Source organism: Dasypus novemcinctus, chromosome 17 (assembly GCF_030445035.2).
Source record: "Dasypus novemcinctus isolate mDasNov1 chromosome 17, mDasNov1.1.hap2, whole genome shotgun sequence".
Classification (NCBI taxonomy): Eukaryota; Metazoa; Chordata; class Mammalia; order Cingulata; family Dasypodidae; genus Dasypus; species Dasypus novemcinctus.
This window is the reverse complement of record NC_080689.1, coordinates 24693868-24718134: the sequence shown is the minus strand read 5'-3', so window position 1 is coordinate 24718134 and position 24267 is coordinate 24693868. Positions and strand designations below refer to the sequence as shown.

General features: G+C 38.9%; 1 protein-coding gene across 3 annotated transcripts in view; it reads left to right on the top strand.

Moving 5' to 3' along the window:
* EIF2AK2 (eukaryotic translation initiation factor 2 alpha kinase 2) overlaps window positions 1-23655 on the top strand; it is a 54459-nt gene extending 30804 nt beyond the window's left edge. For all 3 annotated transcript variants that reach the window (XM_058278393.2, XM_058278395.1, XM_058278394.2), the window contains 8 exons: window positions 484-546; window positions 2737-2859; window positions 7574-7690; window positions 9927-10107; window positions 13718-13846; window positions 19942-20043; window positions 20936-20989; window positions 21067-23655. In XM_058278393.2, coding sequence (XP_058134376.1) covers window positions 484-546; window positions 2737-2859; window positions 7574-7690; window positions 9927-10107; window positions 13718-13846; window positions 19942-20043; window positions 20936-20989; window positions 21067-21189 — 892 coding nt within the window. In that variant the 3' untranslated portion in view covers window positions 21190-23655. The remainder of the gene's footprint in view (window positions 1-483; window positions 547-2736; window positions 2860-7573; window positions 7691-9926; window positions 10108-13717; window positions 13847-19941; window positions 20044-20935; window positions 20990-21066) is intronic.
* Window positions 23656-24267: the final 612 nt, after the last annotated feature.

Below are 24267 nucleotides of genomic sequence, written 5' to 3'. Positions count from 1 at the left end.
TCATAATATTCACTCATGAGAATCATAAAGTATCTTGTTCTAGAAAGCCCAAATCCCAGAATAAAGAATGAAGAGTAGATTTACTGACATTCCATACTAATATACATTATTTATACTTTCACTAAAATAAGCAACTAAAAGAATATTAAAGAAAATCTCAGAAGTACTTTGCTGTGAATATATAAATATATTGTATAAAAGGTGTCTTTTGGTTTTGTTAAAACCCTTGTTGACTTTTCTACAATGAACATTTTTAACTTGATTTAATTAAAATGTTAATTTTGGGGAAAAATTATTACAGGTCAGAGGAAAATTATAAGTATAAAGTTTTATAAAGAACAAGATCATTTAATACTTGTGACTCTGCTATTCTAATAATTGACTCAAAATATAAAAAGCCTAGTGCATAGCATACAATGGATACTAAACAAATTGTATTTGATATCAGTTTTATTTGTTTTACATTTTTCTCTTAATTTTTAGAAATTTGGCACCCACATTTAATCATTCTGAGATAGAAGCAAACAAGTATACTATTGACGACAGGTAAGAGGGAACTATCAGATAGAATTTGTTTAAAGATATGTTTGTTCATTCAATACATTTCTTAAGGATACTTCAGGAAGATTAAGTTATATTTCCACCTGAACCGTTTGTTTTAGTGCATTTGGGCAAGGAAGGATCATATTCTCTCGGAGAGATGAAGCTTAGATAAATCCAAATGGGAAGTGGTAAGTGTATATCCTATATGAAGCTTATGTGGGTTTCACTGAAATCTATGGAAGTTTCTAATACTGAAAGTAAATACCCTTGAGAAGCAGGGATTTTAAAAAAAGAGGCATGGTGAGCCACCTCAAAGAATGAGAGGGAAGCTGAAGGGCCAGGGCTCTGGACCCTGTACCTCTTCAGGAATCAGAATAGATCCACTTAAATCTGTTTTCCATTTTCCAGCTCAATACAAAATTTCCTGTGAAAAGGTTTTCACGTGAAAACTTGTGTTTGAGTTTGAATGAAATATCTAAACAAAGAAGGTCTAGGTGCATCAGGGGGATATTCAATACAATTTATAAAAACAATACGATCAATAAATATTTATTAAGCACCTAATATGTGCCTGTGCTGTGCTAGGCAATGGAATCAGAATAGAAACAAATAGAAATGGTTTCTGCACTCATGCGGTTTTGTGGGAATGGCCAGCTTTAAAGAAACATTTAGGGAGTGGGGTATATGGGAATCCCCTATATTTTTTTTAATGTAACATTTTGTGGGATCTATGTATCTTTTAAAAATAAATTAAAAGTATATTAAAGAAAAAGAAAAACCATTACATGAATAATAAGTTTGTAATTGACAAACCGTGGTGAGAGCTCTGAAGGAAAGGTAACGGTATGATGACCCTGGATTTAGAGTGAGGAGCAAGGCTTTTCTAAGTAGCATTTGTGAAGAAAGCTGAAGGATGAGTTAGTGCAGGGAGGTGGGGAGGCTCTGAGCTTGGCAAAAGAATGAGCGTGTGGAAAGGTTAAGGTAGAAAAGGTGATGTGAGTGTCCAAGAGGCAGAGAGAGGGCCCTGGGCTTGCAGCGCCGTCGCCAGGACTCAGTCCCATGGGACGAGGCTAGAGAGGGACGTAGATACCAAGTCAGGTGGTGCCTTGCAGGCCATTTAAGGGTTTTTTTTTTGTTGAATGCAAAGGAATGCTATCGTTGGGTTTAGGTAATGGAGTGATATGATCAGACTAAGTTTTTTTTCACTCTAGTTGATCATAGATTTGAGCAGGGTAGGGAGAGGAAGTGGGATATCCAATTAGGAAGGGACTGCAGGAACCTGATGGAAGCCTGGACTGGTGTGAGGGTGTTGGAGGTGGAGAAAAGTGGGCACATGGCAGGGATATGTTTTGGAAGTAGAATTGGCAGGCTTAATGAGGGAATGTGTTGCTTGAGGTAGAGGAGAAAACCAGGTAGTTATAAACCTGGGCAGGCTCAGAGCATCTTTTCATTTATAACAGCTTGGTGATGACTGTGGAACACAATGTGTTGATTCTTTCTAAAGGTTTATACTTGTAGTAAGAACTTTATCATCATTTTTGTACAGTCAGGAGCTGACTGTGATTCCCAGGGTGATCTGTTAGTTTGGGATCTACATGGGAAGAGGGGGTGATCCTTCTGTCCTTCACTATTCAAGAGTTTCTGTGGGGAAGCAGTTGTGGCTCAAGTGATTGGGCTTCTGTCTTCCATATGGGGGGTTCTGGGTTCGGTTCCCTGAGACTCCTGTGGAAGGCAAAGCTGGCCCACTCTGCAGAGAGTTGGCCTATGCTCTGGAGAGCTGGCCCGTAAGATGATGCAACAAAAAAGAGACACAGAGGAAAGACAATGAGAAACTCAACAAACCAGGGAGCTGAGGTGGCTCAAGCAATCGGGTGCCTCTCTTCCATATCGGAGGTTCCAAGATTGGTTCCTGGTGCCTCCTAAAGAGAATACAAGAAGAGAAGAGAAGCAGACACAGAAAAACACGCAGTGGATGGACACAGAGAGAAGACAGCAAGCACAGGCAGCGGGGAGGGGGATTTAAAAACTAAAAAAAAAAGAGTTTCTGTGAAGTGGACCCTCCTTATCATATTCAGAAGGGGAGAATTGTGTTTGTTATACAGTCCATTTCACAACTGACATTAGAGGGACCGTGGGAGAGCAGCAGGGAGGGAATTTGGACCTCAGAATAACAAGTGGTGTTTCTCTTTCAAGGTTTGCCAAGGATTTTACTGAAATAGAACCAATTGGCACAGGTGGATATGGTCAAGTTTTCAAAGCAAAACACAGAATTGATAAGAAGACTTATGTTATTAAACGTGTTAAATACGATAACAAGTAAGTAGTGAATGTTTATTTTTTTAATGAGAATGTGTGGTGAACCTGAGAATGTGTGGTTCACTCTCCTCATTAGCATATCATTTTCTTCTTTCTAGTCCTTCTTAAAATTTTCTTTTTATCTTCAGAGCTTGTCTTACTCTGAAATGATCTCACTGTACTGTGGTTACTTCAAGAAAAAGTGAATACCCTGTCAATCATGCTTTTGAGGCTGTCTTAGATATTACTGGTTTATAGAGTCTGAAGGTGACCTTTGGGATTTTCTAGTCTCATATCCTTATATCACAGATGAAACTGAGATTTTTCTAAAGTAAAATCTAGCTGGTAATTGTTTCAGTTAGGTATAGGTATACCTCATTTTATTATGCTTCACTTTATTGCACTTCACAGATATTGTGTCTTATAAAAATTGAAGGTTTGTGGCAACCCTGCATCAAGCAAGTCTGTACTGCCATTTTTCCAACCATGTGTTCATGTCTCTCTGTTAAAATTTGGTAATTCTCACAATATTTACAACTTTTTCATTATTATTATATCTCTTATGATGATCTGTGAGCAGTGATCTTTGTTGTTACTATTGTAATTGTTTTGGAGCACCACAAACTGCACTTAAATAAAAATCTAGAAGTGATTAAGCTTAGTGAGTAGGGCATGTCAGAAATAGGCCAAAATCTAGGCCTCTTGCACCAGTTAGCCAAGTTGTTATTGCAGAGGAAAAGTTCCTGCAGGAAATGAAAAGTGCTATTTCAATGAGAAAATGAAGGCACCTATTGCTGATATGGAGAAAGTTTTAGTGGTCTGAATAGAAGATCAAATCAACCATGAAATTCCCTTAAGCCAAAGCCTAATTCAGAGCAATGCCCTAACTCTCTTCACTTCTCTGAAGGCTGAGAGAGGTGAGGAAGCTGCAGAAGAAAAATTGGAAGCTAGAGCTTCATGCCTGCTAATACAACATCCATTCTGCAGCCCATGGATCAGAGTAATTTTGACTTTCAAGTCTTATTATTTAAGAAATACATTTCTTAAGGCTATAGCTGCCATAGATAGTGATTCCTCTAATAGATCTGAACAAAGTAAATTGAAAACCTTATGGGAAGAAGTTTTAGTTTCCTGGATTGCTTAAGCAAATACCATGAAATGGTTCAGTTTAAACAATGGGAATTTATTTGCTCACAGTTTTGAGGCTGGGAAAATGTCCAAATCAAGGGTATCATCAAGGTGATGCTTTGATCTTGAGCCAGCATTCTGGGATTGGGTGCCAGGGATCCTGGCTCATGTGTCACTTGGCAAGGCAAATGATGGCATCTGGTTATCTCTCCCTTTTCTTCTGGGTTTTATTGATTTTAGCTTCTTGCTTTTATGGCTTCTTCTTTCTTGGATTTTTATTCTCTTATAAAGGACTCCAGTAATAGGATTACTTGTAATTGGTCTGTTGAGGTCTTCTATTTTATGTAGAGTCAGTGTAGTTTGTTTGTGTGTTTCTAAGAATTTGTCCATTTCATCTAGGTTGTCTAATTTGTTGACATACAGTTGTTCATAGTATCATCTTATGGTCCTTTTTGTTTCTCTGGGGTCAGTAGTAATGTTCTCACTCTCATTTCTGATTTTATTTCTTTGTGTCTTCTCTTTTTCACTCTTTGCCTGTCTAGCTAAGGGTTTATCAATTTTATTGATCTTTTCAAAGAATCAACTTTGGTTTTGTTAATTCTCTCTATTGTGTTTTTATTCTCAATTTCATTTATTTCTGCTGTAATCTTTGTTATTTCTTTCCTTCTGCTTGCTTTGGGATTAGTTTGCTTTTCTTTTTCTAGTTCCTCCAGGTATGCAGTTAGGTCTTTGATTTGTGCTCTTTCTTCTTTTTTAATGTAAGCATTTGAGGGCTATAAATTTTCCTCTCAGCACTGCCTTCACTGCATTCCATTGTATTGTGTTCTCATTTTCATTCATCTCAAGATATTTACTAATTTCCTTTGCAGTATCTTCCTTGACCCAGTGATTGTTTAAGAGAATGTTATTTACTTCCTTGTATTTGGGATTTGTCCAGTTCTCTGTTATTGATTTCTAGCTTCATTAAAATATAGGCAGAGAAGATGTTTTGAGACCTGTTTTACAATCCTTCATCTAGATGGATTATCCTAGATAATGATTCATGTGTACTTGAGAAGGAACGTATATCCTGCTGTTTTGGGGTGCAACATTCTATACATGCCTGTTAGGGCTAGTTGATTTATCATGTTATTCAAGTTCTCTGTTTCTTTATTGATTTTTTGTCTAGATGTTCTAGTTATTGATTAGAGTAGTATATTGGAGTCTTCAACTATTATCATAGAGGCGTCTCTTTCTCCCTTCCATTTTGCTTGTGTTTGCCTCATGTATTTTGGGGCACTGTGGTTAAGTGCATAAATATTTATGATTGTTATTTCTTTTGGTGGATTGCCCCTTTTATTAACATATAGGTCCTTCTTGGCTCTTTAAACAGCTCTCGACTTAAAGTCTATTTTGTCCAATATTAGTATAGTTACCCCAGCTTTTATTTTTTGTTACTATTTTCGTGGGATATCTTTTTCCATCCTTTCACTTTCAACCTCTTTGTGTCTTTGAGTCTAAGGTGAGTCTCTTGTAAAAAACATATAGTTGGATCATGTTTTTTTATACATTCTATCAACCTGATTGGGGAGCTTAATTCATTAACACTCAGTGTTATCACTGTAAAGGCAGTACTTCAGCCATTTTGTCCTTCTGTTTTTTACATGTCATATCTTTTTTTGTCTCTTTTTCTTTATTGCGACCTCCTTTTCTGTATAGTTGATTTTTTGTGATGTATCTGACTGATCCCCTTCTCACTTCTATTTCTATATATATTTTAAAATATTTTCTTTGTGGTTGCCCTGGGGTTTATATTACACAACCTGCTAATGTGAAAAGATACCAACTTAGCTTTGTAGTATACACATTCTCTACTCCCATAACCCTCTATTTATTTCCCCTCTTTATGTTGTCTTTGTCCTTCTTTATTGCTTTATATTTTTTATGTCCATTATCAGGGAATATGTCCTTTTCTTACTCAATTGTATTCCTTTCTTTTTTTTTTTTTTAGTACCAGTAATTAACCCAGGACCTCATACATGGGAAGCAGGCACTCAGCCACTGAGCTACATCTGCTCCCTAATGAGAGCTGGTTTTTCATTTGTTTGTTTGTTTTTAGGAGGTATCAGGGACCGAACTCAGGACCATGTACACAGGAAGTGGCGCTCAACCACTTGAGCAACATCCACTTCCTCAATTCTATTATTTTTCCTTCCCCTCCCCCTCCCTGCTGTTTTTGCTGTCTGTGTCCATTCTCTGTGTGATCTTCTGTATCTATTACTCTTTTTGTCTTCTCTTCTCGTCTTTCTCCTCTAGGATTCACCGGGATTTGATCCTGGGAACCTCTAATGTGGAGAGAGGTTAATTGCACCACCTCAGTTCCTGGTCTCTACTGCACTTCACCTTGACTCTCCCCTTCATCTCTCTTTTTTAAAAATTTAATTTAATTTAATTTTGTTTATTTCTCTCTCATTCCCTCCCTCCTTCTCCCCATTGTATGCTGTCTGTGTCTGTTCACTGTGTGTTCTTCTGCATCCGCTTGCATTATCAGGCGGCACTGGGAATCTGTGTCTCTTTATTGTTGCATCATCTTGCTGCTTCAGCTCTCCATGTGTCATTACTACTTCTGGGCAGGCTGAGCTTTTTTCACGCAGGGCAGCTCTCCTTGTGGGGTGCACTGCTTGTGCGTGGGACACCCCTATGCGGGGGTGCCCCTGCGTGGCATGGCACTCCTTGCATGTGGCAGCAATGTGAATGGGCCAGCTTACCACAGGTCAGGAGGCCCTGGGGATCGAACCCTGGACCTCTTATATGGTAGGCAGATGCTCTGTCCGCTTCCCTTCATCTGTCTTTTATTGCGTCATCATCTTGCTGCATGACTCACTTGCGCAGGACACTGGTTCACCACATGAACACTTGGCTCACCGCATGGGCACTGGCTCACTGCAAGGGCACTGGCTCATTATGTGAGCACTCACATGGCACTCGGCTCACCATCTGGGCACTTAACTTGCCACATGGGCACTTGAGTGGGCACTCGGGTCACTGTGCAGGTACTAGGCTCTCCATGCAGGCACTTGTGTGGGCATTCGGCTCGTTGCGCGGGCACTCGGCTCACCACAGAGGCACTGGCTTGCTACGCAGGCATGCTTTCTCTTCTTCTTTTTCACCAGGAGGCCCCAGGGATCAAACCCAGGTCGTCCAATATGGTAGGCGGAAGCTCTATCACTTGAGCCACATCTGCTTTCCCCCAAGATTTTAACACTAACCTAAAGAAAGCATAATTTATAAGTTACCTACAAGCAATTGTGTTGTTGGCATTTCAAAGGCTACTTTAAATGATTTTTAAATTGTTACTTGGAATTATTTAAGTCACTTCTTTCTCTTTTATGTCAAAAGTGAGAACAGCTACATTTTTCTGTATGTTCACTCATTGAATTCCCCTGACTTCCTCTGTGGACCTTAAGCTTCTTGAAGACAAACTCTTTCTTCTGGTTTCCATTCTAAAATTCAGGGTGTGGAAACCATGGTGACTGTTTAACGTGAGTGTAGATAGTGGTCTCTGTTGCTTCAAGTGTTTTATCAGGAATATATGCTAATACTTTTGTTTTCTGTTTCTTTTAACTAGGAAGGTTGAGCGTGAAGTAAAAGCGTTGGCAGCACTTAATCATGAAAATATTGTCCACTACTATAGTTGTTGGGATGGAATGGATTATGATCCTGAGAAAAGCATAAATGTTTCAAGGTAACTAAAAAGAAATTCCTATAGCCATCACAGGACAGATGGAAGCTGTCCTTTAGAGTGGATAAAGTCACTGGATAAGTCCATTAGTTATCACATTTAATAATCACAACCACCCCTGAGAAATACTGTTATCTCTACATTCTGCAGGTAAGGAGACAGTGAACAGTCTTTTTCTTTTTCCATTCCTTGTTCCAAACTTGCCTTAAAAAACCCTTTTTATTGTCCTCCACTTTTTAAAAAATGTCAGGTTTAGCTTGGTTGTCTGTTTCGTGCATAATCTTGCTTCAGTGCATGCCATCAATGCAGTCTTGTGAGGAAAGTTTTAACACATTCTAGACGCTGCACCTGGAGGCTGTCTCCCTAGCTGTGAACACTTTTCTGCCTCACTCCTTGGTCTCCAGTTGGTGGGGTGCAGTCACAGGGTCTCCCTTGAATGCAAGCACAGCACTCCTCTGAGGGTGGTGGGCAGCGGAAATAATTTTAAGACCCTGAGCTCTTACAAGGGCGCTCCCTGCCTGGCATCATTCATGCTTTGTCTCAGTCAGCAACTGCCAAAGGGCTGGAGGTTCTAAAGAGCTGGCATCTGCTTTTGAAAGTCACTTGGTGATTTCTTGGGGACAGTCCTTTCACCAAAATCCCTAAGCTGGCGGGGCCCTGCTCAAGCACTGTCTTCTGACATACATCCTGTGTGATTAAGGGCTTTATTATCAGTTTCAGGAGGTACTGATGTCTGCATACAGGATTTTCTTAGCTTTTACAAAACTCTCTGCTACCTCTTCCTATTTGATAGCCAATGTATATTCAAAGAATATAAATAATATTGAGACCAAAATAGTTGAGAAAAAAATGTAAAACATGGTTATCAAAATCAATCCTCAGCTTTTCTTTCATAGTAATTTTTTTTTTAAGATTTATTTTTTTAATTTATTTCTCTCCCCTTCCCCACCCCCGCCCCAGTTGTCTGTTCTCTGTGTTTATTTTGCTGTGTGTTCTTCTTTGTCCACTTCTGTTGTCTTTGGCGGCACAGGGAATCTGTGTCCCTTTTTGTTGCATCATTTCGTTGTGTCAGCTCTCTGTGTGTGCGGCCACCTTTTTGGGCAGGCTGAACTTTCTTTCACGCTGGGCAGCTCTCCTTACGGGGAGCACTTCTTGTGCGTGGGGCTCCCCTACGTGGGGGACACCCCTGCATGGCACAGCACTCCTTTTGCGTGCATCAGCACTGCACGTGGGCCAGCTCAACACGGGTCAAGAAGGCCCGGGGTTTGAACCACGGACCTCCCATGTGGTAGGCGGACGCCCTATCCATTGGGCCAAGTCCACTTCCCCTTTCATAGTAATTTGTTGTCACTTTTCCTAGAGTACCTAACCTACTGTTGTTTTAGGCTTTTCTTTTACTCTCTCCTGTTAGACAATAATTCACATTATAACAAGGATAGTGTCTAATTCATTTTCTTATCTCTAGGTACTTGTTCTGAGCTTTCACAAAACAGATGCCCAGTAGATTGAGAGTGATTAAAATATGTTTCAAAATTACTTTATGTAATAATGAAATTATATTTTCCGTGATTCTGTTGTTTTAAAGTTTCTACTCTTATCTATGAGGAAAGATGATCAAGGACCTATGGCATTAATGCATGAGTAGGCTCTCACTTGAAAAATTAAGCAAATAATACTCCAGACTTCAGGGAACTTATGATTTAAATTAAAAATGGCTTATTATATTTTGACTTAAATTATATTTCTGTTTTGATGCATTTTGGGGAGTTCTAAAGAAGATAAGGTATAATCAAAAAGAATAAAGTTACTTTTATTCTGTTCTTTGTGTCTATTTGCTGCATGTTCTTCTTTTGTCTGCTTCTGTTGTCAGCAGCATGGGACTCTGTGTTTCTTTTTGTTGCGTCATCTTGTTGTGTCACCTCTCCATGTGTGTGGCGCCATTCCTGGGCAGGCTGAACTCTCTTTCGCGCTGGCCAGCTCTTCTTATGGGGTGCACTCCCTGCGCATGGGGCTCCCCCACGCGGGGACATGCCTGCATGGCACGGCACTCCCCGTGCGCATCAGCACTGCGCATGGGCCAGCTCCACACGGGTCAAGGAGGCCCGGGGTTTGAACCGCGGACCTCCCATGTGGTAGATGGACGCCCAACCACCGGGCCAAGTCCGCTTCCCAGAATAAAGGTACTTTTATAAAATTATGTTTATTGCTACTTTTAATATACTGTGCATTTTATACCCAGATCAAAGACAAAGTGCCTTTTTATCAAAATGGAATTCTGTGATCAAGGGACATTGGAGCATTGGATTGAAAAGAGAAGAGATAAGGAGTCAGACAAAAATTTGGCTTTGGATTTATTTGAACAAATAACAAAAGGAGTGGCTTATATACATTCAAAACAGTTAATTCATAGAGACCTTAAGGTAAATGGAAAATGTTCTTTGTTAGAAGTTGATGTATATAATTTAATAACTATCTTCTCTAGCTTTGGAATTGTGATTGAGAGTCATAGGGAAATAATAGCTCTGATCCTCTGAGGTTAGAATCGGTCTAGAACTTGCCCCAAATCCCATTCCATTGAACCACTCAGGATCTCCAAAGCTAGTGAACTGTTGTGACAGTGAGACCTATATGAAGACTCATGGCTCTAGTGGACTGATAGTGTTACCCCAGATGTAAACACTAATAGTTTTAATACACTGAACATTTCTGTGCAGATATTCTTATGGCTGGCACAGCCAACAGTCTGCTCTGTCCCTGGCGCTGCTGCTCCTTGGGCTTATTCGAGAGGAAACATGGTTCTCCCGATCTCTCAGCCATTACTCTTTATGACAGTCACAGCTACTGGGCCCAGAGTCTGGAATGTTCTTGGCATTTAGTCATTTCTGCCCCATGATCAGAAAATCAAAGCAATCCAAAACTTGGAATATGTATCATCCCTCAGAATTTTCATTTTCTTCTGGCTTCCTAACTTTTTTCATTGTCCGTATGTCCTTCTTATCAAAATTAAAGAAGAGAAACAGAACAGCTTTCCATGATCTTACCTCCATACACTATTCCTTATGCTTTGCCTGCTTCAGTCACAAAGCGGCCATGCTGAGTCCTGTCTGAACCTCTGCTCATGTCCTTCTCTCCTCTGCTCTTCTACCTGTCTCCTTTGGTCCCAGTGACTTTGTGTAGCCTTTCCTGATCACTCTAGAGCCACCTTTTTCTCTAGGCAGAAGCACCTCCTCTATATGGATTGTGGCTACCTGTTAAACTCACCTGTCTAAAATAGCCAGGAATGAGGAACTCGACTCAAAAAGTTCCTGGAAGGGAGTAGACGTAGCTCAAGTGGTTGAGCGCTTGCTTCCCATGTACAAGGTCCCAGCTTCAATCCCTTTTACCTCCTAAAAACAAACAAACAGAAAAACAAATGCAAAAACCAACTGTCATTGGGAAGTGGATGTAACTCAGTGGTTGAGCACTTGCTTCCTATATACAAGGTCCTGGGTTGAATCCCTGGTACCTCCTTAAAAAAAAAAAAGTTCCTTGAGAAAAATAAGCACTTGTGTGTATAGTATGTATTGATGCTAAATGGGAATAAGCAGCCCTTAAAAGGTGTTCTTTCCTTGGTTTGCCCAGGGCCTGGATGTCTAGGGCCTTGGTTTAGTGCCTATGTTTGGACGGATAAATTTAGAATGGCTATACCTTCACTTTGGAATAAATCACACATACATTAAATAAGTAATGAAGCACAATTATTGATATATTCTGTAATCCACAAATAAAATACAGACATTTGGGTATTAACTCCCAATACAGAATGACTGAGGGAAACTTGTCGCTGGTGCAGCCGTGCAGTGTCTTGGACCTGGTGCTGCCCAGATTCTCCCTTCTCTACCACCTCATCTGCCAACTCTCTCCTGTATCTCACACCATCTGTGTCCTCTGCCATGTGCACCTTGCAAATTCCTGCTTAGGTGGTTTGCCAGAGAATGGTCCTATCCCAATAAAGGCCTTCTTACGTAGAGCCTACCAACGTTTACCTCCTTCTGTCAGAATCTTGAGAACTAGACCAAAAGTGCTGATGAGGGACCTGAACACAGGGCTTTCTGGCATTAGGGTTTACTGTCTGTGGCTGTTCTTTGTACAGGGTTCAGTCTCCTAACAGGCTTATGCTCCTTGGTCGTCTCAGCTGGAGCTTTAGCCCCTGTCCTTGTTTTTATTATATGAAGTTTGCACCCCTTTTTTGTGCTCTATAACCATACATTTTGCCTAATCGTACTATAATTGGTATTGTTCCTTTGCAATTTTAATAAACTATAAACAAGTGATCTGATATTTTTTACCGGACAGTAAAATCCAGCTTAAATACTTAGACAGCATCATAAATTCAACCTCTGGTTTCAAACTTCCACTCAGGTTGGGACTAGCTTTTCATTTGCAAACCCCACATATTCCTATATTACAACTTAAAGATATTATAGCATAGGAACTTCCTCTCTTCACACCACCTCGTACACATCTCCACCTTTCCACCTGGATAATTGGATTTAGGTTCCAATCGAATGTCATTGAATTCTAATATAACTGCTAATTTCTACTCAGACCTTCACAGGCTGGCTTCTTGGAAGTTTGTCTTTCAGCCTCTCCTGGGCTTACGGACTCTTTCTTCTCAGTTTCTTTACTAGGCCCTCTTGTATTTGTTATCCCCTGTGGTCTGTGTGCGTACAGCCCAATATTATATTGAAACCTAGCCATTTCACAGATGGCAAAATACTGATTTCATCATCAGCGAGCTTCCTGTTTTCATGGTCTTTAGAATATTGGTTAACACTTTCTACAAAGCTGTGGAATGGGGATGACCATCCCTTGTTCTGTCCTTTCTTTGTTGTGTTTTTAAAATCAATTTTAAGCAGTTAGATGGGAAATTTACTTCAGTGCTTGCTATTAGCTTCTGGTTTTCCTTCAAGGTGGAGAGGGTATGTTTGTAAGAGATTGTCAGAGGCCTAGAGAAAGTGACCTAAAGGAAGCCCTTAGCTGAAGTTCTGGACACGATCCTCCACAGTGTTGGCAATGGGCCCATTGAAAGAGTTTCAGGATTGGAAGGGATCTTCAGGTCCCCTCTGATCCTGGACTCAGATGTGCACCATTCCCACCAAGTGGATGTCCAGCTCTGGCTTGACTATATCCTGGGTTGGACCATAGTATTGGTATATTAGGATAGATTAAAGTAAATCTTCTGGTCATTTATACCCTCTGGAACCAAATCCATCCCCTGGGACCATATAGAATGAATCCACCTTCCACTTGACCACTATTAAAAGACAGTTATGCCCTAAGCCTTCTTGGTTGTCAGCTAAAAAGTTCTTACTTCCTAAAGTTGGCATTTTAAAGACTTGTGATATTAAATTCCCTGACTTGGGCTATGTATCAGTGAGACTCTCCAGAGAGAGAATTTATATATCTATGTATATATCTATATCTATCTATCTAATCTAATCTATCTATCTATCTAATCACACATATATATAAATGTTTCGAGTTATTTTAGGAATTGGCTCACATGACTGTGGGGATTAGCAAGTCTGAATTCCGTACGGCAGGTTGCAAGCTGGGAATTCTGATGGACGATTTAATGAATTACCAGGAGAAGTTGGCTGGCTGAAGTAGAGATAGATATTCTTTCTTACTGCTGAAATAATCATTTCTCCCTTTAAGGCCTTCACCTGATTGCATGAGGCTTCTTTCATAGCTGAAGATCATCTCCATAGATGCAATCAGCCACAGGTGCAATCAACTGACTAATGATTTAAATCCACAAAATACCCTCGCAGTAACAATAAGGACAGTGCTTTCTTGACCAAAAACTTGGCTTGGTATAACCTAACCAAGTTGACACATGAAATTAACTATCACAGGCTACCTGTGTAAGGATAAATGCCTTATAAATAAATAGAAAAATGGCTCTTGCTAAATGTGATTCAGATAGGTGATAAAAGTCTATCAAATTATTATATTAATTAAACATTGTTTTGTTTTTTTTCTTAGCCAAGTAACATATTTTTAGTAGGTCTTAAGAAAATAAAGATTGGAGACTTTGGACTTGTAACACCCTTGGAAACTAATGAACAGCGGACAGGCAAGAAAGGAACTTTTCGATACATGAGCCCAGAACAGGTGAGGTCCCTTTCTTTTCTGTCTATATATTTTGATTTCTTTATTTTTCTAAAGGATAAAAATAATGAACTCTGGGAAGCAGATGTAGCTTAGTGGGTGAGTGCCTGCTTCCCATGTATGAGGTCCTGGGTTCAATCCCCTGTACCTCCTTAAAAAAAATGACACTTTTTATAAAATTAAAATAGTACAGAAGTATATAGAATAAAAATGGAAAATTCTCTTTAATTTTCCTCTCCACTTCTCTACTTTTCTCACCTGAGGTAACATTTAAGTTTGTTGTTTACCTTTTTAGATAATTTTCTGGGAGTTATAAAAATATGCAAACTCAAAAAATATATGCAAACATTTTTACATAAATATATACATGCATACATGGACTATAATATTATTTTCTGATTTTATTTTCACTCAGAAATACCTCTTTACATATTTGTACAAATAGATCTGCCACATTCTTTTTAACAACTGCATTATATATCTAAGTATAGATGTATCATGATTTATTTAACCATTTCCTTTTTTTTTTAAAGATTTATTTATTTGTTCTATCCCCCCCCCCCCATTGTCTGCTCTCTGTGTCTATTTGCTGTGTCTTGTTTCCTTGTCCGCTTCTGTTGTCGTCAGCGGCACGGGAAGTGTGGGCGGCGCCATTCCTGGGCAGGCCGCACCCTCCTTCACTCTGGGCGGCTCTCCCTATGGGGTGCACTCCTTGCGCGTGGGGCTGCCCTACACGGCAGGGCACTCCTTGCGTGCATCAGCACCGCACATGGGCCAGCTCCACACGGGTCAAGGAGGCCCAGGGTTTGAACCTTAGACCTCCCATGTGGCAGACGGACGCCCCAACCACTGGGCCAAGTCCATTTCCCCATTTTAACCATTTCCTTTTTGAATGGATACTTATTTAGGCTGTTTCCAACTTTTACATTTGCAAACATGTTATAATAAACACTCTTCTTCTTTTGGGCTCAAGGACAAAATTAACATTATTATGTTAATCTATAATAGAGTCCTATGATAATCTCTACTACAATTTGTTTACCCAATAGCCTGGTTTTTTTTATTAGATTTATTTACCTCTCCCCCTTTCCCCCCCACTCTCTGCTCGTGTCCATTGACTGTGTGTTCTTCTGTGTCCACTTGCATTCTTGGAGGCACTGGGAATCTGTGTCTCTTTTTGTTGCCTCATTTTGCTGTGTCAGCTATCTGTGTGTGCAGCGCCACTCCTGGGCAGGCTGTGCTTTTTTTTTTTCCACACGGGGTGGCTCTCCTTGCAGGGCACACTCCTTGCGTGTGGGGCTCCTCTACGTGGGGGACACCCCTGTGTGGCACGGCACTCCTTGCATGTGGCAGCACCATATGTGGGCCAACTCACTACACAGACCAGGAAGCCCAGAGTTTGAACCCTGGACCTCCTATATGATAGGAGCCATATCTGCTTCCCCCAATAGCCTGTTTTTTTTGTTTTTTTGTTTTTTAAGATTTTTTATTTATTTACTTAGCCTCCCCCTGCCCCCCCCCCCGTTGTCTGTTCTCTGTGTCTATTTGCTGCGTCGTCTTCTTTGTCCACTTTTGTTGTTGTCAGTGGCACAGGAATTTCTGTTTCTTTTTGTTGCATCATCTTGCTGTGTCAGCTCTCCATGTGGGCAGCGCCATTCTTGGGCAGGCTCCACTTTCTCTCGCTCTGGGCGGCTCTCCTTAAGGCATGCACTCCTTGCGTGTGGGGCTCCCCTACACAGGGTACACCGCTGCATGGCAGGGCACTCCTTGCACACATCAGCACTGCACATGGGCCAGCTCCACACAGGTCAGGGAGGCCTGGGGTTTGAACCACGGACCTCCCATGTGGTAGACGGACGCCCTAACCACTGGGCCAAAGTCCGTTTCCCCAATAGCCTGTTGATGAACATTTGGATTGTTTCTATTTATGGAATATTATGACTAAAGCTGCTATGAATATTTGTATACAAGTCTTTTTGTAGATTAAATTTCTTTGATGGTATTTTACTGTTTATTCTATGCTCCAAACGCTTGCTTTATTTTTTTATTTTTATTTTTTAAAGATTTATTTTTTTATTTCTCTCCCCTTCCCCCCCCACACCAGGTTGTCTGCTCTCTATGTCCATTCGCTATGTGTTCTTCTGTGACCGCTTCTATCCTTATCAGTGGCACCGGGAATCTGTGTTTCTTTTTGTTGCGTCATCCTATTGTGTCAGCTCTCCGTGTGTGCAGCGCCATTCTTGGTCAGGCTGCACTTTCTTTCACGCTGGGCGGCTCTCCTTACAGGGCGCACTCCTTGCGCGTGGGGCTCCCCTACGCGGTGGACACTCCTGGGTGGCACGGCACTCCTTGCTTGCATCAGCGCTGCATGTGGGCCAGCTCCACATGGGTCAAGGAGGCCCAGGGTTTGAACCACGGACCTCCCATGTGGTAGGCAGACGCCCTATCCATTGGGCCAAGTCCCCTTCCCACTTGCTTGCTTTAAATATTGGATGCAATAGAGGCAGAATTGTGTAGAATAAATCCTTTGGTTTATAATTTCCATTTCTTATATTAGGATTAAAGTTTTAAACATTATATAGTCTTGCATACCCTGCTAATAATTATAATAATACCAAATGTTTTTGAGAGCCTACCACCTTCCAAGGCACTGGGTTAAACATTTTACCACCTACTGGGCACTGTTTCACGTGCTTTTCATGCTGTATTTCATTTAAGCCCCATAAGAAACCTCTAAGGTTGATACTATTGTTAGCCCCATTTTTTTCCTTTTCACACATCATACAATCCATCCAAAATATACAGTCAATATCAGTGCCTCTCAGTATAACCAGAGTTGTGCATTCATTACCACAATCAATTTTAGAACATTTCCATTGCTCTAAACATAAAAAAACACAAAACAAAAAAGAAAAACCCTACCACTAAATCCCCCTAATATTGATCCTTAGTGTTGGTATGGTACCGTTGTTACAGTTAATGAAAACATATTACAATATTACTGTCAACTAAAGTTGACAATTTTTACCCTATTTTTTTTAAAGATTTGTTTTATTTATTTCTCTCCCCTTCCCCCACCCCCCAGTTGTCTGTTCTTTGTGTCCATTTGCTGCTTGTTCTTGTTTTTATCCACTTCTGTTGTTATCAGTGGTATGGGAATCTGTGTTTCTTTTTGTTGCGTCATCTTGCTACATCAGCTCTCTGTGAGTGCGGCACCATTCTTGGTCAGGCTGCACTTTCTTTTGCGCTGGGCGGCTCTCCTTACAGGTCACAGTCCTTGCGCGTGGGACTCCCCTACGCAAGCTCCACACGGGTCAAGGAGGCCTGGAGTTTGAACCGCGGACCTCCCATGTGGTAGACGGATGCCCTAACCACTGGGCCAAGTCCGCCGCCCTACCCTATTTTTAATACCTTGTAATAGTGATATACAATTGTTATAGTTCATGAAAGAATATGCGGTCTTATATTTGTACTATTAACCACAGGCTTCATCCACAACAGGGCTTGCTCTCTTATACAGTCTCAGGTTTTCATCCTCTAGCTTTCCTTCTAGTGCTATATACAACTCTAAACTTCCCTTTTCAGCCATAGTCACATGCAGAATTTAGCATTGTTAATTAACTCTCACAATAATTTCGTTCACCATTTTCAAACATTTACTATCAATCTTATTGTAAATTCTGCACGAATTAAACATCAGCTCCCCTTTCTTTCCCTTGTTCTATTTCCTGGTAATTTTTATTCTAGATATTAGGTCCATTAGTTTGCTCATTATTAATATGTTCATATTAGTGAGATTATACAAAATTTGTCCTTTTGTGCCTGGCTTATTTCACTCAGCATAATGTCCTCAGGATTCATCCATGTTGTTGCATGTATCAGGACTTCATTTCTTCTTACATCTGAATAATATTCCAATGTATATATATATCACATTTTTTATCCATTCATCGGTTGATGGCCACTTGGGTTATTTCCATTTTTTGGCAATTGTGAATAATGCCACCATGAACATTGGTGTGCATATGTTTGTTCACATCCCTGCTTTCATTTCTTCTGAGTATATATACCAAGAAGCAGAATTGCTGGATCATATGGCAGTTCTATACTTAAATTCCTGAGGAACTGCCAAACTGTCTTCCACAGTAGCTATATCATTTTACATTCCCACCAGTGGTGAATACGTGTTCCTGTTTCTCTACAACCTTTCTAGCACTTGTAGTTACCCAGTTTTTCATAGAGGCCAATATATTGTCATTTTGATTTCTATTTCCCTAATAGCATTTTTCTTGTGCTTTTAGCCATTTGTATTTCCTCTTTGTAAAAAATATCTATTCAGATCTCTTGCTCATTTCTTAATTGGGTCATTTGTCTTTTTATTGTTGAGTTGTAGGATTTCTTTACATATTCTAGATATTAAATCTTTATTGGATATGTGATTTCCAAATATTTTCTCCCCATTGAGGAGCCTGCTTTTTCATCTTCTTGCCAAAGTCCTTTGAAACACCAAAATTTTAATTTTGAGGAGGTCCTGTTTATCTGTTTTTTCTTTTGTTGTGCTTTGGATATAGAATCTAAGAATCCTAGGCCTACCACAAGGTCATGAAGATGCTTCATTATATTTTTTTCTAAAATTTTTTTGGTCCTAGCTCTTACATTTAGGTTGTTGATCCATTTTGAGGTAGTTCTTATATAAAGTGTGAGATAGGGGTCTTCTTTCATTCTTTCTGATATGGAAAACCAGTTCTCCCAGCACCATTTGTTAAAGAGACTATTCTTTCCCAATTGAGTGTACTTGGCAGCCTTGTCAAAAATCAGCTGGCCAAAGAAATGAGGGTCTATTTCTGAACTCTCAGTTCGATTCCATTGGTCAATATATCTATCCTTGTGCCAATACCATAATCACTGTAGCTTTGTAAAGTCATGAAGTGACTTCTTTTTAAATAATTTTTTGGATATTTGTGGCCCCTTTCCCTTCCAAATAAATTTGATACTGGGCTTTTCTATTTTTGTAAAGCAGGCTTTTGGAATTTTGATTGGATTGCGTTGAATCTGTAAATCATTTTGGGTAGAACTGACTTCTTAACAATATTTAGTCTTCCAATCCATGAACATGGAATGTTCTTCTATTTACTTAGGTCTTCTTTGGTTTCTTTTAGCAATGTTTTATAGTTTTCTAAGTACAAGTCCTTTACATTCTTGGTTGGATTTATTCCTAGGTATTTGATTCTTTTAGTAGCTATTGTAAATGGAATTTGTTTCTTGATTTCCTCCTCAGATTGCTCATTACTAGTATATAGAAACCCTGTGAGTTTTTGGGTGCTGCTCTTGAACCCTGCCACATTGCTGAACCTATCTATTAGCTCTAGTAGCTTTGTTGTAGATTTTTCAGAATTTTCTAAATATAGGATCATTTTCCTTGCGAATAGTGAAAGTTTTACTTTTTCCTTTCCAATTTGGATGCCTTTTATTTCTTTTTCTTGCCTAATTGCTCTAGCTTTAATTTCTAACTCAGTGTTGAATAACAGTGCTGACAGTGGGAATCCTTGTCCTGTTCCCGCTCTTAGAGGGAAAGGTTTCAGTCTTTCACAATTGAGTATGATGTTGGCTGTGGGATTTTCATATATGTCCTGTATCATGTTGAGGAAGTTTCCTTCATTTCTATTATTTAAATGTTTTTTATCAAGAAAGGATACTGGATTTTGTCAAATATGTTTTTCTGATCAAGCAAGAAGGTCATGTTTTTTTTCTCACTCAATTTGTTCATGCAGTGTATTACATTAATTGATTTTTCTTGTGTTGGACAACCCTTGTATACCTGTATTATCTCCATTTTAAGACTTAGAAAGAAAAAAAAGACTGAGATTATTCCTACATTTATGGTGAATTTGCACAAGTGTTTTCAGCTCTTAAGTGGCAGAGCCCTGATTTGAATCTGGGCAGTCTGATTCTACAGCTTCTGCTAACAAACATACACTGTTATGTGAGAGAAGATATTTTGGCAATTAACTTTTTTTTTTTTTTTTTTTACTTTTGAATACATATATATTTATATCAGGTAAGTAACAAATACTAATATCTTATTTTTGTTTCTTCAGTTAAGTTCACAAGAATATGGAAATGAAGTGGACATATATGCTTTGGGGATAATTCTTGCTGAACTTCTTCATATATGTAAGACTGTTCGGGAAACAGTCAAGGTAAATATTCTCAAAGAAGGAAATAAGCAACAAAGATTATTGGCTGTCCTAGTTTGTCTTCTGTGGACCCCAGAAAATTATGTTCTTAAGCTAACCTATTCCTGTGCTTGTAAACCTAGTGTAGATGGGGCCTTTTGATTAGATTCAGTTAAAGGAGTTGATTAGCTCACTTTTTAGATTGCTTTTGATTGAACTATAGCAGCAAGGTGTGACTCAGGTTCGGTGTCCACCCTCTTACTGGAGCCTTATACAAACAGAGACACAGAGAGAAAGAAGACACACAGAAAAGGGGGCTCTGCCATGCCAGAGAGGACTCAAGGATCACTAGCAGCCAAAACTGAGGCATGAAGCCCCCGGAGAGTTTGGGCCCATATAAGAGCTCAATGCTGAGGAGATAAGCCATATGCCTGATTGCCCACAGCTGGGCTCTAATCAGTCAGTAAACTTTTGATTGCCTGCTTTGCATAAAACACTGGGCTAAGTGCTGCAAGGGCTATAATAACAAACAAGCCTTGTTCTCATGGAGCTTATAGTCTAGATAGCCTGCAGGCACCTGGATATCTTAAGCTGACGCTCAGGAAAGGGGATTCACCTGGAGTCAACAGCTTTTTAGCTCTGGAAAGTAGGGTTAGTATAAGTACCTATTGCATAGGGTTCCAAAAAGGATGAAGGGAACTAAGGCATATGATATGCTTAACACACAGTGATGTCAGAGTTGGTTAAGTGAAGGGGAGGTGGTGATGTGGAAAGGGAGGAATCTGCTTGTTTCTTGTTTAAAGAGATTTTCCCAAGGAAATACCCTAGAGTTAGAGTACACACAGCCTTTAACACTAAGTTCGTCCCCTCCCCGCCAAGTAAATAATTTCCTAATGAATATGTCTTTTATTTTCAGATTTCTGAAGACCTAAAGATGGGCATCTTCCCAGATGTATTTGATGACCCGGAAGTAAGCACTTGAAAATCATCAAAATTTCATTGCAATTATGTTTTATTTCTTAGTATTGATCCTTATTATCATTACAGAAAAATCTTCTACAGAAGTTACTCTCAAAGGAACCGAAGGAACGACCTAAGGCACCAGACATACTGAAGACCTTGAATGAGTGGAAGCTTAGATCAGAGAAGAAGCAGCCAAACACGTGTTAGGGTCCTTCTGAAAAAGTATCCTGCTTCTGATAGGGGTTTCCCTTCAATTCTCTAAAACCTGCTAGGGTATATCAATAGATATTTACCTTCTATTTTCATTTTTCCCCTTAATTTTTTACTGCAGAAAATTTTTTTGCAGAGAAGTTTCATTTTTTTTAACATCAAAAACATCCTTACCTTTGACTTTTCCCTATCTCATCTCTATATTCTAAGGGAGGGAAAATCCCTTAAATTTTCTTCTTTAACTCAATTAATGAATCAGTGAATAAATATTTATTAAGAGTCTATTGTCTCTAGGCCAAGAAAGATAAGATCTTTCCCTGTCTTAAATACTTTACAAGCCAGTTGGAGAAATATGAAACCCTAAAATGATAAGACATACATAATCATTTTGGAAAAGAATTTAGCATTTCTAGTAAAGTTGAAGCTGTGCATACCCTCAGAGCCATGAATTCCATTCCTACATACATCCTTACAAGAATGTTCATGGAAATTATTTGTAATAGACAAACGAACAGGAAACAATCTTAATGTCCAAGATTAGAATAGGTAAATATATTCACACCCAGAAATACTATATAGTAGTGAAATAAATGAATTTATAACTAAATGCAACAACATGATATGTTTCTCAGGAACATAATGTTAAATGAACAGGTTACAGAAAATATATACAGGATGATTCCATTTACATAAAGTTGGAGAACATGTGAAACCAAATTTTTTTTTAAGAATACGAACAAATGTGGTAAAACAATAAAGAAAAGGAAAGGAATGAGAAATATTAAATTCAAGGTAGTGGTAACTCTGAGAAGGGAAGAGAATGATATATTGGGGAAGTGTATTTCAAAGATAATAGTGTTTTAAAAACTGAATGTTGGATGCACTAGTGATTGCTTTTCTTTACCTTAAATATATTTTATAAGTGGTTTTATTTGGTCTCTTATAACAAACACTGAAGAAAAGATAATTGTATAAAGCAGTAACTAAGTATAGAATATAGTCAATCTGGAGGGTAAGAATCACTTTCTACTGCGGCATCAAGGCACAGGGCTTAGAAGTGACATTCCAGTGAAGGCTCCAAGTATGCAAGGAGCTTAGATGATTTGAGAAGCGGCATTGCCAAACATGGGCACCTGGTAAGGAGCATCGCATGAGTTCAGGGGAGCATATACTGGAAGAACACTGGGTATACTAGTTTGTTGTCCTGAATTGCTTGCTGTAGGGGAGTACTGGAAGATAATTTGAGCTGTATCTTCAAGGCTCTGAGGGTTAATTTAAACTTTTTAGCCAACTCACCATTCTAAAGATGCCATGTAATTTTACAGTATTTTGCTAATGAGCCAAATTTAGGCCAAGCAGAATATGAGAAAAATCACAGTAAGAGAAAATACTTTTATGAAGACTTATAGCTATTTTTAAAAAGTGTTACTAAAAAAGTTAATACATTTTTCAATCTCCCAGTGCAATCATTGATTAAGGTAGGGTTCATCAATAGATGCTAAAACCATTGGGTGAAAAGGCATTTGGTAATGCTACTTCACAAGGAATTAGATATAATCTCACAGATGATTTTCACGTAAAAAGGATAACTTGTACCTTTACAATGGCAATATTTCATGGTCTCCCCAAAAACCAGGTGATCAAATCTAGAATCACTGAAAGTGGGACAACCTAATATAATGTACCACCTGTATGATGTAAGAATTATACAGTATCACCTATTTAGTTTTCTTTCCTGAAGGGTTCACATGAAATTTAATCATGAGGAAATTATTAGGCAAATCCTGAATGTAGTTCATTCTATAACATAATTGACCTGGGCTTCTCAAAAAATGTGTCAATGTCATAAAAAAAGAGGAGGGTATCTATTCTAAATGAAGAGACTAAAAAGCTCTAATCAAATGGAATGCTTGAGTACTGATTGTATCCTGGAAATTGAAAAGGAAAAGAAAACAGCTAACAGCTGTAAAACACATTTTGGGGACATTAAAAACATCTGAATATGAACTATATATTAGATGACATTATAGAATAATTGTTAATTTTCTTAGATATGATAATGGTATTGTAATCATAAGGGAAATAAATGCAGAAATATTTAGGAGTGAAGTGTTGTGAGACTGCAACTTTCAAATGTTTAGCAAACATCAATATGTATATAAAAATATGGAGGGAGGGGGAGGGAAAGTAAATGTGGCAAAATGTTAACTGATGAATCTAGGTACAGGCTATATGAGCATTCATTGTATTCTTTTGAAGTTTTCTGTAGGTTTGAAAATTTTCTGGGTGCAGAAAAATCTTCAAAAAATAACTAATATTATATGGTTTTAATGAATGAGGCTAATCTCGAGAGAAAAAGTAATGAATGTGGCAAATCAGTGAGAATGTAGCCTTATTTTTACCTTCCCATATTTTAATATTTTAACTCTTATGAAAATAAATATAAAATGTTAGCAGCTTTTATTTATCTGTGAGCATATATTTTCTCAACATAAAAAATATAGTAAATTTAAATGTATCCTTTTAACCAGAGTAGGACAGGATCGAGAGCTAGAGACCTTAATTGCTAATGCAAACTGTATGTGTGTGTGTGTGTGTGCATGCACGCGCATGCATGTATGTGTAAAATCAGCTATATAATTTGTGGGACCCAGTACAAAAATGAAAATGTAGGAGCCCTAGTTCAAAAATTAGGCATGGAGAACTTCTGAGCATGGAGAAAACATCTGTATGTATGTGTGTGTGTATATATGCATATATGTGCACGTGTACATACACATGTATATTTAATACGTATGTATGCACCTGAGTGGAAATGTTAAAAAGTCTAAATATGAGCTTTCCCAAGCCTCCACTATTTTATAGACTTACTAGAGAAACTGATAACATCTACTGTTCACTTGAGTGGTTTGCCCATAACTTGAGGTTCCTGGCATACTAACTATTTCATTATGGAAATGTTACAACACACACAAAAAAAAGGACAGAAGAGTGAAAACTGTCACCCAGGGTCAACAACTATTGATATCCTGCCCTTCTTGTTATATCTACTCCCTTCCCTTTTCTGCTTTTACT